Genomic DNA, 15,799 nt, shown 5'->3' on the forward strand with positions numbered 1-15,799 from the left:
TACTCATTGTTTGTACAAAAAGTAATATTTAAGTCATATTTACAGACATGTAGTATGGCATATGTGTGGTATAACATGTGAAATGGTATTATATTACACGCTAAATATTATAGTATAATATAATGTATGAAATATGTACATATCGGTAAATTCTCATTAGGTAGTGGTCAAGTTAGCAAGTGTCTTCTTTAGGCTGACTATGTAGATGTCTTGGAAAATCCACCTCTTCGTCCGGGTACCACGCCGGAGATCTGAAACCAAAAAAATTATATCTTTCCGGAGTTTATCTTCGCTGGTAGCGTTAGATATTGATCACCGGCTTGCTTTGCGTGCAATATGTTCTAAAATCTAATTATCTCAGGTAGAGTCTCAGATAGTGCTTAGATCGACTTACCGCTGTCTGCGACATCGTGCGTAGCGTACTGACCAGTATTGATTTTCCGTTCAACGTGCTGTTCTCCTTGTTGAGTAGTACGATATAGAGAAGCTTCGAATTTGCGTTCGTCAACGCATTTACCAAAGTGACAATAGCCTTGGGCTCTACCCTCAGCTAGACAAGGCGTTCCGGGCGGAAAACGCGTATCTTCAAGGGTATCCATTCCGTAAAACATCAATGGATTAAAAAGATCCTGGCAAGCGACCACGCATTGCTCGTCTACGTCATCTTTGCGAAATCGGAACAACAAGCCAAACAAAATTAGGTGAAGATACGTAAAGACAGTCGGAAAATGCTCAGATGAATCTTTCTACACGGGTTTCTGAAATTGCGTTTACCTACCTTACTTTGAATAGTCAACATATGGTTCCGCAATAAATATCTTCCTGGAATCTGTGCCGCCTCCTTCAAGTGCTTGTTTTTTTAATGGATTCAGGTTGAAGAAGATGATTGTTCTATATTTAGCTAGCTATTTTTGAGTAATTTGATTATCGCGTTACATAGGCAGATACATAATGCAATTTCAAATTCCGTGCGAGGCATGATCTTTACGTTATCTTCGATAACAGCTTCCGTTAGAATTGATGAGACCCGCTATTGCTTATATCTGCACAAAACATCTTTAATGCTATTATTTGTTGTTTACATTGTTATATAAGAATAGGATAATAAAAGGGAACTCAGTTGTAACTTACCATCATCTTTATAGGATTTTTGTATGCCGACTCCGTTAAAAAGATGAGTATATCTACGCTGATGCTTTTTGCACAGATTTGTCGCATACTCATTAACTTCAATAACAGAGGAGCACTGCAACGAAAGTATCAATTACGTGTTTAGTGAAGGCCCAATCAATTCTGAAGTATTTTGTTGACTGTATATTGTTGCAGGAGGACACAACAGACGTGTAGTCGGCTCTATGTGTAAGTAAACGCACGATAGTGACTTTTCTAACAGAAGATACCAGAAATTTCTGCGCATATTAATGATCCATTATTAAGGCCTACAGACGTATCTGTTACACACCACCCACCTCGCTTCGATCATCACAAAGGCCCATTGAATCCATTGCACAGTCGGCACTGAAAAAATGGAGGCATGAGGTATTTTAATTCTAACGTGCCGTTACCGTGCCCATTGTATTGCCTTTCAGCAACGCTGTATAAGTTAGTGAACTTCACTATGCGCAATCGATTGCAGTGACGCAATATTCTGAAAAAACTATCCACCAGATCTTCTACCCATATTGATGAATTTGCCGTTAGGAACGACGCTGGATATCACCAGTAGACCGCACCCGAAATAGAAAGACTTACCAACCCAGTTGGAGGAGAGTTCCCCTTCCTCCGCGAATACACGAGTGTTTACACTGTTTTCGGGACCCGCTTCCGCCTCTGGCGCTCTCGTCCTCTGTGGGACGCTTTTTTGTGGTTGATTTTGAAGGAAGTCGAACAGCGGGCGCAATGCATGCTACATACAAAGCATAAAGTGCAAAAACAAGTGTTTTTCCTTTTTTTAAAGAAAAAACAACGTCAACTGGACATCTTGTGTCCGTTTCGCAACCGACCGAATTCAGTAAAGCAGACTAACAACATCTTACTTTCTCCTACCGCCACATTCCGACAAGATCATTTCACGTGAGGGACGGTATTACCCAAAGGAGCTAACAAAAATATCAATAAAAATCGTAGTTTTTGGCTTTATGACGGCCTCAGCGGTAATCAAGACCATGATTATAATTATCCAAATCAAATAGTAACTAATAACCAATTTTATGGTAGTAAATACAATGTACGTAGTTCGCAATCGGCATAAACATAAACAAGGATTTATTGCAGTTTAGTTTATAGTATGTATGCGTGCATACCCTACAGTTTAGGTACCCTATCTATCGATCAACTTACTCCACTCTTCGCGTCGAGGTTCACGGTGAACTTGAATGGAATTTCCTTGGCAATCGAAGCGCATACAGTTGCCCTTGACACAGAACTTATTAGCAGGCTGGTCATGCGCGTAACATTCGGCACCGTCTGGTAGCACACCCATATAATCGACTATTCCGTTATCGCGACGGCACCATATACGGCACGAGTACCTCTCTATTCCGAATTAAAAGAACATTATTGCGCATCATTACATCAAGTGTTATACAAGCCACTGAATACATTGTAACTTAAGAATGCAGAATTGGGAAATAGCCCTACTCATTTTCGAAGTTTAACTAATCTTCATTTTGAGCTAAACCACATCCAGTAGGTTCACGCTGCTGCCTGTTCCGTAAGTTTATACATATCATATAGATAGATAGATTCGAATTTGTCGTTTATGCGTATGCGCTCAGAATGTTCCTTGATCCGCATTCAGATAGCTAGCTATGTGCGTCTGCCATTTTGAACGCCCTGTGCAGTACGAGACATATATAATCATCGAAGAAATTACCCAGGTCCACACGGTACTAGCGCTACTATCCATTTCAAGTATTTGCTTGACCCTAAAAAACCATTCTAAGATATTTCCCATAACTTCCCATAACTTTTTCATATATATTAGAGTGGTCAGCAAAACTGAGATCGATTGTAAATTTTTTTCGTTTACTCGATTCGACTTGAGCTAGTATCCATAAATAACTTTCCTTCTCTACATTTATTCTTAATATTCTATTAAGAAATTTCCAAATATAGTATATATATAGCAACGATAGTTAATATATGGCTATATATGTCAGGCTTGCGTGTGATCATGTTACGGGGTGTCAATTACGCCCGAATAGATTCGGTCATTTGTCGTATATGGGAAATTGAAGAAACGCTAGAAGCCCTTTGTTTTTCTGGTTCCAGCAGTGCTACGAATCATGCAAAAGAGAAATTCCAACGATCCTAAAACCCAAGTCACGGTATGCGTAAATCCTAAAACCAGCCATTTTTTTGAGCTACTTTGCTTAAGCGACGTGCATGACTCAAGTGGAACCTAGGTAACAAAATGAACCATTTTGACTCCATCCTAAGTAAACGAGAGCGATAGAGAGAAAGACCTTACTAACCCATATGTAGGTAACGATGTACGGATAATTCGGAGTATAATTTACTGCGAAAACTCCAGAAGGTATTTAGTGGTAGTGGTCGCAGTGGAGGATTATAAATTCAATTATAGTTTAACGTAATTTGCAAGAAAGCAAATGAGTAAGAGAACTGACCATCATTTTGATGGAATTGTGTTCCTGTCCCGCTGTAACTTGTATTACGCTCCATAGCTGCTATGCAGGTGTCCTGAATCATGCGATCCAGATCTGAAGCTCGCGAGCTGTTGCACTGAAAACGAAAAACAATTCTACTTTTTGTTTTTATTGTATTTAATCTCAGTTAAACAATACGGATTTTGATGTAAAGTTTACTGGCTTGACTATAAGAAAATGATATTATATCAACATTATACCGTACAAGTATTGAATATTCATGCGACAATGCTATTTACTGTGGGAGTATTTGCTATCTCTGCAATGATATCTTCAGCAATATCTGCTTATCTCAGTATCTAAAATATGTTTAAACGTAATTCGAATGATAACTATTTGCGTGACATGACGTTAGCATTTACGTCGTCATCTGTATTTGCGCACACGTCAAGTTAAATATATGTAACGCAACACTGGTACTGATGATTCTGTCATCTGATTATCGTACGAGCATCGATAAACGGGTGATTATGCTGTAAAAAAAACAGATAAAATAAGGTTATGCTTACGATGGACTCTTGGCAAAGCTGCGATTTGATGTTACCGCCCGAGTCGCTTTTCGCACACTTGTCCGATGGTAATGTCGTGTTTCTGTAAGAGATCAGTGGTAACGGCACAAAAGAACCAAGTCAATCACCTGAGAGATCGGCTCATCGACTACGATGAAAACTATTAGGCAAACGTAATTGCGCAATAAGTTTACATGCAAGAAGTACATCTTAGATTACAATGTGTATCATAAGTAAACGTACGTATTAATGTCGATACAGCTTCTAATGGAAATGCGAATAGCTTTCGGTACACGATCAACGCGGGCGGTGCACCCGCTTTCACAGTGCCCCCAAGCTGACCAGGGGGTCCAGCTAGCCTGAACGGGCTGTTCGGGAACGGGCGTTCGTGCACTTGAAGGTAACAGAGGCGGAGGCATCGGAATCCGTGGAGGTGGTAATGGCGTTTGATTCCAGCTATTCCCATGGTTACGTAGCGAGGCTTCCTTTGATTCTCGCAGCAGATTGTGGTCTCCGTTAGTAATTTCCGTACACACACCGCCACGGCACCACTGAAAAAATCACCGAAATTATTTGTGTAATAAAGCAGCTAATGCCGGTAGCTAATATAACACAAATTGTTGTTTTCCTCAGATACAATGCGTGACTTGAAAGGGCTACGTTAAAAGCGTTCGCCAACAGAAGATGTCCATAATTTACCCGCAGGCAAGTCTAATTAAAACTTGAACGTGAAGCAAACGTGAAGAGTAGCAGAACAGGCTTTTTAATACGTACTTTGTTTCTTCCGCATTGAGTTCCTTCCATTGCTGTATAGCCGTGCGTGTTGCGAACCAGAAGTGCTTCACCAGTCTTTTGTTCGCATTTGAGTATCCGGCACACGTCTTCAAGATTCTGAAACCCTGCCCGTCGGTAACCGTCTCCGAATTTCATTTCACACTGCTGATCAGCTGTGTAGTGGACTCCTGGAAATAGCTTGTAGATCCGGGACTCGGGACCCGCCAAGAAGTTTTTATTTGAAGATCTGTCAATGGTAGACAGGAAGTACATTCGTCCTGTATCGAGTTTTTTCGCTGCACTCGTTTTTTTGCAATACATTGAGGCATATGGGTTGTAATTACCGATAGTATTAAACAACCATCATTGATAATCATGATTTCTCACCGTTTATAAAGGCAGTCAGCGCGCTCCGTGTTGAGAAAGGCCTGGAGGGATTTAAGGCTACATTTGGACCACGTCTTTTTAGTGAAGCCGGTAGTGGAGCTCATAATGAACTTGTTCCAGGGGCAAACACTGTTGTCGCCCTCACCGTCGTGTTCCATTCCAAGTGAGTGACCTGTTTCATGCGCAATGATGTGGGCACTCTGCAGATCTCTGCCCTCCAGTAATGCACATGAATGCAACTCATTGCACATACCGCCCACAGCTGTCATGCCTACTACGTCCTTCATTTTATGACCGTGCTTATTCCTAGCGTACAGGTTCATTGCTGGTAGTCATAGTAACAGTTGCAGTGGATAAAATTATCGCACAGCAAAATACAGCATCAACAAGAATGCACAAATATTGTGAAGTTTAGTCATTTTGTTTACGGCTACGCGTTGAACGCTCATTCACTTAGGTCACAATGTTGTTCGATGATCAATTGAGCTCGAAATAGGGGTCGGCAACGAAGTCCTCATTTAACAAGATTGAAACCAGTCCTACCTGAGATCAGAACTGCGTAGTCCCAGTGCGTATACTCGCTATCTTTTGTGTTCCTCCGAGCCTGCTGGTATATACAGAACGACGTCAAATAATAATCATAGTCTTGGTTTGATGGTATCTTATCCTGCAATGACAAGGCAATATGTGTCGGTAAGCGCTTCGCAGGTGATAGCAATGGCTTCTATTCAAACTGTGATCAACAACACGGGACAACGGCCAAGGGTAAATATGTGTTTCGGTATTTGCGTCTGACATAAGGTGCACGTAACTAGATGGTAAGAGAAGTTCAAAGTGAAGAGAAATAGTGGAACTTTTTTAGAACTGAATGTTTTTACTACTAAGATCCTTCTGCTAACAACGAGATCATAATTAAGAATACTTTCGGCTAATAATGCCATTAAATTTACCTGAGCTTGCGGATACATGATTTCTAGATATGTAAGCGTGATGCTCACTAAACCACCAAGGGACTCCTGCTCGTAGACTACTTGCATTTGATTGATGAGGGTCAGAGCGAAGATGGCGACCTGGCGACGCGTGTCACGGGGAAACACGTGCTCAATGTGTTTGTACAGGCTTTCGTCGACAAAGAAAGCCGTTTCAACAATCGCCTTCTGAGTTCGAACTCGGGTAACGTTAGCACGATGGCCCAAACTTGGCATCGTAAGGGCAGCTGGAACCCTGGTGTGACTCGGCGAGTGACGCGACATCTCGCGTGGATATTCACGAATTACAACCCTATCGGACGACTCTACAGAGTTGTGCTACGAATTAAACGACTAAGTTCTGCAAGCGTTAGTAACAGTTTGTATATCTTGCGCAGTTGATTGCAAGGCTACGATTTCCTATAAGTTACGTTAGGGCAAGTCTTCGATCAAATTTGAGGATTCAAGTTTGAAGCGATCAGTCGCGAAGACACTGAAAGTAAAGACTAATAAGTGCTTACGGCGTCAGCATCTAACGCAAACAAATAGCGAGCTTGTTACTATATTAAAAGACTAGCACTCGGTCTTGCTTTTTTAGTGAAAAAGGAAAAAGCCGTCGGGCCGAATTTCGAAAAACGTTTTCGGAATTCATACCATCAAACTCTGTTAGCAGTTTCGTGGTCTGGTTGATGCTTACAATGACGTGCGCATCACTGACCGTTGCAGTCGAATTCACGTCATGAGGTAGTGGGTATATTGCCAGAGTCTTGTTTCCTGATCCCCAGTAGACCATTCCCCGCATCCCGCCGTCGCACAGTGATACGGCCGCCTTTGAGGCTGGTTCCCCAAGCACGCTGCCGATATAATAGCACCTAGAAATGCACAAAAATGTTACTGAATTAAAATTAATGGCGGCATATACAAAATATATATAGGGACACCAAACTTTTGGCCCATCGAAGTTATCCCAACGTCCAACTATATTCCAACACGGAACAGTCATTGTCGCTGTAAATGGGTATACCTACAGTTTCCTATTGTGTAGGACAACTACAACGTATAATATGTCTTTATTTGACGGAGTTTGTAAAAGCAAGATATTAACGCTCTGGATTATATGTGCATATATATGTTTATTGGGAAGTACCCACTCGATGTCAACGGAAGACTCATCGTAACCGCTCGCTTCCATGTTATTCCGAAGCATAAAGTTCCGGCTTACAAGTCTTCGATTCCTTCTCAACTTGAGGCGAATATGACGACCAAAGGCATTTAACGCAATATTAGCATTGTTCTGATGACCAGATCTTCGCTTTCGGCCGACGCTGCGAACAGAAATTACTTCTGTTTGTTCCACTTGCGCTCCCCCTACCAGGAATAAAGGATCATTTAATATTGCATAACCTATTGATGGTAGTAAATGTATCGCTCTATCAAATGCCTATTAAACTGCAAAGACTTAACTATATATATTTTGTACATTACGTATATATTTTCGTATATCGTTTAATTTACGCGTATTGCTGAAGTAAACATCAATGTTTGATTATAACAAACTTATCTGTATCGTTTGTCAGATTCATTGTAGTATTAAAGCTGCTACCAGGCACAGGGTGTTTTCCATTTTTAAATACCCAGGGCGCAAAAAATCGGGCTGCGGTCCATGTTGGTACGGAAAATGATGGCACTTGATGTATCGTATTTTAACATAGTCTCAATTATACCTAGTAGTAAAACTTGGTTCTATTGAGTTCTACATGTAATGGTGTATTGTGGTATAATCATATAATGATGTAAGGTACATGTTTATAATGAAACTTGAAAAAAGGCTTGAAAAAACTTGAAAAAATTTAATGGCTAACGATAGACAAATGAATAAATCCTACGAGCTGTTTCGAGTCATTACGGACGCCTGGACTTCAGCATAAAAAAAATACGGTAAACGTGTCGTCAAACACGTCCAAAAATATTTTAATTAACTAGGCTCAAGTGTTCTAATAATTATAATGATAATCAGCAAAAATAAGTGGAGTTAACTAATATTGCATGTGCAACGGACGGTATTAAGTTTGATATAATTCTATGGCCTTAGGTTGTTGTCAATGAAACCTATTAGGCTACTGAAACGTGTGCTAGTCCAGCCAGCTACCCGTCCGCCAACCATATGAACCCTACCTGTTGATACTACGAATGAATTGAAAACTCACGTGCAAGTAAATCAGTGATTGCTACCACAATATCATCGGCAGGCTGCAAGTGGAAGAATACGTCAGGTTATAATAGTCCACGAGAAGCTCGAAAGAACTCCATGGCGCTCGTCTCGTAGGAAACTTTGTGCTTTTTTTTCTTAATAACCAAACACACAAATTGCCGATTGAATCGATGAGTAACACTACAAAATAGATAAATTTCTGATTTTCGTTTTAAGCCCAAACCTGCGTCGAAAGACGTACTGTTTAAATATGAACTCTTTGATCTATTGTTATTCAATAGAAAATATTTTATGTAATACCGTACGAGGCGAGACGCTTGACGAACTTTTTTCGAGTAATGAATAATTGAGAACAAAAACTATTAACGAAGCTTACATTATTCGTGTAAAGTAGCAAACAGCATTTTCTGTAAACATAAATACTTGATGTGTATTTGGACACGACCTTTTATATCCGTGCTTCTATCGGCCACTCGCATCATCGCCCACAGAGACGTTAATTCTAAACGTATCTACAAGAAAGCTTGCACCGTCAGCTTTTGAAAAAGCCCAGAGCAATGGCATGAAGTAATTTCAATAACTCTTATGAAACATATGCTACATCTAGGGCTATTGCAAGTAACAGTGTAACACTATTTACGTTGAAATACGAATTTAACATACGGACAAGTTACTGTTCCAGATGTGCGCTTAAGCCACAGAGCCGTAAGAACTATGGCTGTATAAAGAAGGGCTCACCTCCACTGACGCTGAGGCGGCCGTAGCCACCAGAAGGGAAACGACTGTGAAAACATGTTTATGAAGGCGCATCGAAGGTTTCAGCTCAGCGGCAAGTCGATCTGGATTGCGTCGATCTTTTACGATGCTTAAGGAAAAGACGTCCTAGATTATGAGTACGTTGTACGAAGAAAGTCTCCTGAAAACAAATTAAGAGTAATGCGTTGAAATCAGAGATCGTTCAATAGAAGATATAAACACACTGCTGCTAGTCCGTTATGACTGGAAACAGTTTGAGAAATACACAGTTGCGTCCATTACGCTACATGCTACAGTATATACTTGAAACATGCAAGCATTTGATGGGCTTCGGGTCTAGCGGCGGACAAAATAACGCTCGAAGAGACCAAATCCGATTCGTCACTGCCCTAGATAGAGTTATTTCAACTAATAGAATCTTAGTGTAGGGCATGTTTTAGATAACGAGATAGACTGTTACTCAAGCATTGCCAAAATTAAAACTCTACATTGTATTCTATAGCAGGAAACTTCGTTCGTTCATAGGATCCAGTAACCATAAAGGACGTCGTATCTATAATTTTATTGTTGTTGTAAGTAGAATAAAAGATTCTAGATAAGAGCGAACACGTTTAGAATCGTAAGTCACAGCCCTTTAAGTAAAGTTGTATTTACGGTGCGGCTAATTTCGGCCATATTGTACACCAGTCGTTTATCTGGTATATTGGCGATTTAAATCGTGGAAACCTTCGTCTTCAAATGTTCCTAAGAGGTTTTTCGTCTAGGAAGACGTCTAATCGCACTCATGAGTATGCCTATAATAATATGTCGTACTCAAGGCCAGCGACGCGAATCATACCAATTCCTATAAGCAAAGGCGTACCGTAAGGGCAAAAAGGATTTCTTTACTCCTTTATATAAAATGAAGGTAATTTGGACGGAATAATTTTTTCTTAAAGGGGAACTCATCAGTTCGAGTTCAGGCAACACTCAACGATATCGAGGCATTCATTAGTATTTCGACTAAATAAGCTGTAAAAGTTAGTTTCGACGAACAAAATTACCAATAGGGGAAAACAAGCTCAAGGCGTAATCCGCAGCGGTATCTATGTCGACTTTCTCCGAGCTGATTACCTGATCTTATTCTTATTTGTTACGTCTTTAAAGTTTGATTGTTGTTTACGACATGGCTTGAATAATCATTTATGTCTGTAGCTTTTGTTTCCTTGGTAGCTGGAAGAAAAGCTGTCGTATTACTTCGCGACGTTGTGCAGTTTCAAGTGGAAGCCAGAAGAGCACAAAGTCTGTTTTATGCTCGTTCCCCTTTTTCCCATTTATTGAAGTCAATCGGAGCGTTCGAGCGAAGACTCCAAAATCTACTGTTAATAATTGATGACGAAATAGGGAAAGATGAACTGCGAGAGCGGCATGGAGAAAATAAATCTCCAGCTAGCACTCAGCGATTCATCCTTCGTTCATAGAGCAGTTACAGACAAAAGAAGGCATTAATTGCCACCACTGACGATACGAACTTTCCTTATCGCGTGATTCGTGTAGCGCTAGCGTGTAGGTGGAGGTTGGGCGAATCAATAATAATTATACGAATGAAAATCTCTTCCTCTGGGTTTTCATAGCTCGCCAGGGAAAGGACTAGTTTATCTCCTTTTAGACGCCACACCGCTCATCGAAGATTTGAAATCACGCTTTAGACTTCCGAGGACCGACGCCATCTCTGAGTGAAGTTCGCCATAATAGATGGCGAATTCGTTAGCATGGGAACGACGGGAGACAACAACTGGAAGTAGCTAGACCATTATTGGCCTCACATTGTTATCCATTTCTCTATACGCTTCCCTCACTAGCTATGTACAGACAGGCGCTTTCGTGGCTCTATTGACGGGTGTACTTCTACTAGACACGTGGATAATTCCGATATGTAGCATACAAGTACTAGTTGTCTCCGAGTGCCCTCAGTTGAGAGTCTGGCACACTGATTCTCTCGCGTGTTCAGCTCTTAGGTCGTAAACTATTAAGTCATATATGTTACAGCTCAGGCGAATGATCGCCATATGAATGAATGATGACAGTTAATCTCATACAATGTCATCTTATACGTACTTTGTTGTTATGTGCCTTTATAGAAGCCTGTTGCTGAACATGTAACATAAATCGCGAATAAACTTTATCTGGAATATTATATAATAAAAATTTCGTTTGAAGTCATTGCTCACAAGATTTAAGAACTTAACCCACTTAAATTCAAAGCCATCTTTGTTACACCAAGAAAAAGTCACATTGCCTCCGGTGTTTTCCCTATTTGTTATTAGGAATCGCAGAAGATTGTTAGCTCGGTGTCATTTCCTGTTTTACTCTCCAACTATCAATTTTTCACCTAAGAAATAAACATCGTCCATTACCAAGAAGCATCTGAGGATTTGAAGGCTTCGGAAATTTAAAATCAACTAACCATAAAGTGTACGCAAATATTTTGAGGAATCCATTCGATCGAAACAAACTGCAAAGCAAAGTCCCCTATAACACAACAGAAGTATGAATATAGCAAACATTCAACACGTTCCCTTATCTTTTATCCATCATTTATTATATAGCACCATCAATTTATCGCTCTAAAAAACAGGACAAGATTATTTGATTTCACTAAGAATTGCTAGTACTACTGAATGTCAGTCGTTCAAATGCATCTCGGAACCTTTGTTTTTACTTGGCAAATTAAGTTCACTCCTAAAGCACTTCACAACAGCCAAAGCTTTTAAAACAAGTGAAAACTTTCCAAGTTGGTTAATATGTGCCGTTTGAATCGACAACTGTTGTCTGCATCTATAGAGGATCTGTTCCCATATTTACAAACACATAAGCATTTAATACGTATAGGTCCGATCATAGGTCGAAAACCATGCCGCTGAATACGCTTAAACGTTTCAGGAGGGAGGAAGTGGCAAGAATGCTTACGTTTTTAGTTCATATACTGATATTTTGCGGTAATTGCGGTACAGAATTTTAAATCATCTGACTGTTAGCGCTTGATCTTTTACAATCGCTCGTGGGGAGCTCTGCAGATACGTATGAAATTTCCTCGGGTGATTTTATCTCTACAAGGATTTAATCTCTAAGTAAAACAATTACATTTTGTAGGTTATGATCTTGCTATCCATGGACTTACTTGTAGAGTTCGATTCCAAAATGTTTTTCTATTCTCTGGTGAAATCACTGACAGGAAAGCACTAGCGTCCACACTCTGATTCACAGAAAACGCCTCGGAGAGCCGATAGCTACGGCGGCAATAAGTCACGCTCCTCAATGGCTACTATCTCGTTTCGAGATCACTTGCTTTTTTCTTCCTTAACGCGTTGTCTGTGCTAAGCACGGCATTAAAGCTACCCACAGTTTTCCACGCAACGGCGACGAATCGAAAGCAGCGAGCACTAGCCAGGGTCTCCAAGTAGGTTTGAGCAACGCCTCCAAAGATTCGCCTTGCTCCTTCCGACAGCAAATGCTCTCAGATCACCCTACCCACATGCTATATGCTAAAGACACAACTGCTCGTGGTGCTCTCCTAGCCCACCACATCGCGCCGTAACCGTCGCCGACGGCAGTAGCAGTTCGGCGAGCCCAAATGACCGTGTGGCACTATAAGGCAAAATATCAACACCCGGCAGCGAGCAATGGCAGACGCGGTCCTCTACACGCGGCAAAGTGTGTGTGCGTACTGTGGTTAGCTCTGAGAGGGTAGTTCGTTCACCAACTACCGTCCGTCGCGCAGAGATAGCCGGCTCTGACATAACATATCTGAAAAGTAGAACCAACCGGCACTTTTACCAGGGCTGTCATTGTTCTGACTGTTGTATCTGCCGGGCGCCGCCTCTTTCTCCGGTCAGTTTCATCTCATTGTCTTCAAGTTTCACTCTGTTTCTCATCCTTGACACTCTCTTCCATTTTTCCCCTTTAGTTCAACCTTTATTGCCACACGCGACTTGGGGCCGTGTAACGTCATCCCAACTACTCAAAATGAACCACCAACGTGGCTGGCTTGTGAGCAAGCAGTCGCAGAGAAAAATCAGCCAGCAGTTAAAATTATAGTACTCCCTTCCTTCCATGCCAATGATGACGCTGGCTGCATATCTCTTCCTGTGAATCTATCGTTTTTTTACTGTTCATAGGCGCAATGTATTGTCTTTTTCGACATTTAATCTTTCCATTTCGTACCGTTATTCTTTGAGAATAGTTAAAAGTCGACACTGAAGACACAGCCACTAGAGGGAAATACAGATATTATAGAGCTGCTAAAGAAACATACGTTTTTGGGCGATAGCAACGTGACTGTAGCAGTAAATCGCTGGCCCTTTATGTTGCTATTGTTTAATATAATTTTTTCTTAGATCTGACACAGAATCGCATTACGTAGGCTGCAGAATAGTGTTTGGACATTGTAAACTCGGGCAGTTGCTGCGTAAAGCGCCCAAACAAACTAAAAAATCCATAGTAAAAATTATTCAATTATCAAAACTCTTCCCGCTGCGCGCTCTGATTCTGAAGAGGAAGAAAGCGTCGGTACGTCATTGCTTCAGGCTTCTTGCTAGAGCTAGCTTGACAATTCTTCGGCAATATACGCTGCAATTTGCCTGAAACTTTCTATAGTCTACCCCCTCGATTAGTTATGTTCATAAACTGTCACTCGAACGTTAATATATAACCTGCTTAGTTTCTTAGTGAAAAAAAGAAAGTAATATTTGCGTTTTTCAAAAATGTACCATTCGCGTTTCTGAGGGGACCAGCGTTGGATCTTGTAGTTTCTGTGATAGTCCTATGCATTTTTATGAGTTTGCTTTATTTATCATTGTCAGTCTTTACTTCAGTTTGCAATTTTACTTCAATTTATATATCTTTGCGGTAGATTCGTCAGTCTTTTAGATGAACTTAACAAAATCTTAAATGGAAACTGTTTTGGATGTAGGTCTTTCTGTGTGTAATGATATAAAGCTGAATTTTTTATCGAAACCACTTGACAGATTGTCAGACGCACTAAGAGCTTCTACAAAAAAAAAAAAAAATATATATATATATATATATATACATATATATGGATAGAAAAAATCGTTGTAACCTATTTGCATTAATGTACTTCATAAGTTCATACATTATTATTTTGAATTTGGCTGAGATTTGGCTTTGCTATGTGATTTGCACTGTTATAGGTAGACGTAACTTTGGCTCATTTATTTCACCTAGAAATAACGTAATGACCTAAAAAAGTCGTTTTTAGGTCATTACGTTAATTTTGCATTTTTTTTTTCGTTTTCCATTATTTATTTATTACACACGCATAGCAAAGCTGGCAATAGAAGCTCAATATTATTTCATTAATTTAAATGACGTAACATATTTTCAATTAAATTGTATTTGCTTCTAGTACTAAAGACTATCCTGATGTTTTTATTCAGCTATAAGGATTAAATCTTTGTGGCTGTTTTCTTTCTAAGCCTTATCAGGAACTGATCGGCCCATCGCTCCAACATCGTTATGGAAAAAGTTTAAATATATGTAAAAGTTGTCGTTGCGTTACATTCATCAAGGCCAGCATGTAGATCAGTTAAGCTAAGTTCTCCGGAGCTACTTAGAGGGTTACGAAATTTGGATCACTTTTAAATTGTGTATTGCTAAACGTTAGGTGTATTCCAGTTGATTTTTACGCATAAACGCCATTGGCGAGCGCGTCAACAGCTGTGTGCTTATGATTTGCAGCATTATGCTTAATTTTGTTATCGAGAATTTGTTTCCAGTACGCCATCGCTGGCTTCTTTAAGGCCATATTTGTTTAGGATTTCGGCAGTGAGCGTTTTTTGGCGCATTTTCACTGTTTTTCCACCGTACTCTGATAAAACGGGTTTGGAAGAAGCCGAGAAAGGACACTTTCAATTGAGAGTTTTTGTAATCGATGCTCCCTCGTTTTGAGATCTCGAGGTGTAGTTGTTTCCTATGTTCCGTGTGATCTTCAATCTTCAGTGTTCCAGTTTCCGTTGTTGAAATAACTGCGCCAGTGCTGTTTCGCTGAAGGCCTCTTTTATGAGTATATATTACCAATCTTCAATTTGTTTCACCAGGGTCATTACCTTTGCAAAATACAAACCTAGCCACTGAGTGTTAGGCTTTAGCGCTAGTAGCATGTTTACCTCTAAGCTTTTAAGAGTGACTTTCCATTAAACTACAGTCGTACATAATCAAAAATTTGATTGAACCATGTATTCAATTTCGTGTACGGACAATGCGTCCATTGACGCTGAAACATAATTTATTCGCCTTTGCTAGTTGTACAACTAAAACTTCTACCTTTACGAAGAGCTACAACACAATACTACAAAACCGAAATAGATATAGAAATAGTGGAATATGGTGTGAATTAAGCTAATCTACTTGAATCTATAAACTCACACTGTTATTGATATCAAACCATTTCGTTTCTAAGAACCTAAACACCGATCTGGAGCAGTACCAGGCCCAAAACAATATAGAAAACCTGTGAAAATGTAA

General features: G+C 40.2%; 1 protein-coding gene across 3 annotated transcripts; it reads right to left on the bottom strand.

The window, feature by feature from the left end:
* Nucleotides 1-6: 6 nt before the first annotated feature.
* LOC111264321 (A disintegrin and metalloproteinase with thrombospondin motifs adt-1) lies at nucleotides 7-12,854 on the bottom strand. Of its 3 annotated transcripts, none has more exons than XM_022840119.2 (18): nucleotides 12,435-12,825; nucleotides 9,257-9,434; nucleotides 8,514-8,556; nucleotides 7,458-7,674; nucleotides 6,961-7,178; nucleotides 6,289-6,632; nucleotides 5,882-6,005; nucleotides 5,339-5,663; nucleotides 4,952-5,198; nucleotides 4,421-4,728; nucleotides 4,178-4,259; nucleotides 3,630-3,744; nucleotides 2,341-2,535; nucleotides 1,753-1,906; nucleotides 1,470-1,518; nucleotides 1,132-1,246; nucleotides 428-664; nucleotides 7-251 (listed from the first exon to the last, which is right to left on the bottom strand). In XM_022840119.2, exons 2-18 carry the CDS (start codon nucleotides 9,326-9,328, stop codon nucleotides 157-159), a joined length of 2,940 nt encoding a protein of 979 aa, XP_022695854.1. In that variant the 5' UTR covers nucleotides 9,329-9,434; nucleotides 12,435-12,825; the 3' UTR covers nucleotides 7-156. The 3 variants fall into 3 exon arrangements, with proteins under 3 accessions (XP_022695854.1, XP_022695852.1, XP_022695855.1); XM_022840117.2 differs by having other exon boundaries at nucleotides 395-664; nucleotides 12,435-12,815; XM_022840120.2 differs by lacking the exon at nucleotides 7-251 and having other exon boundaries at nucleotides 530-664; nucleotides 1,757-1,906; nucleotides 12,435-12,854.
* Between the last annotated feature and the right edge of the window lie 2,945 nt (nucleotides 12,855-15,799).

This window comes from Varroa jacobsoni, unplaced genomic scaffold, assembly GCF_002532875.2.
Source record: "Varroa jacobsoni isolate VJ856 unplaced genomic scaffold, vjacob_1.0 scaffold_847, whole genome shotgun sequence".
Lineage (NCBI taxonomy): Eukaryota > Metazoa > Arthropoda > Arachnida > Mesostigmata > Varroidae > Varroa > Varroa jacobsoni.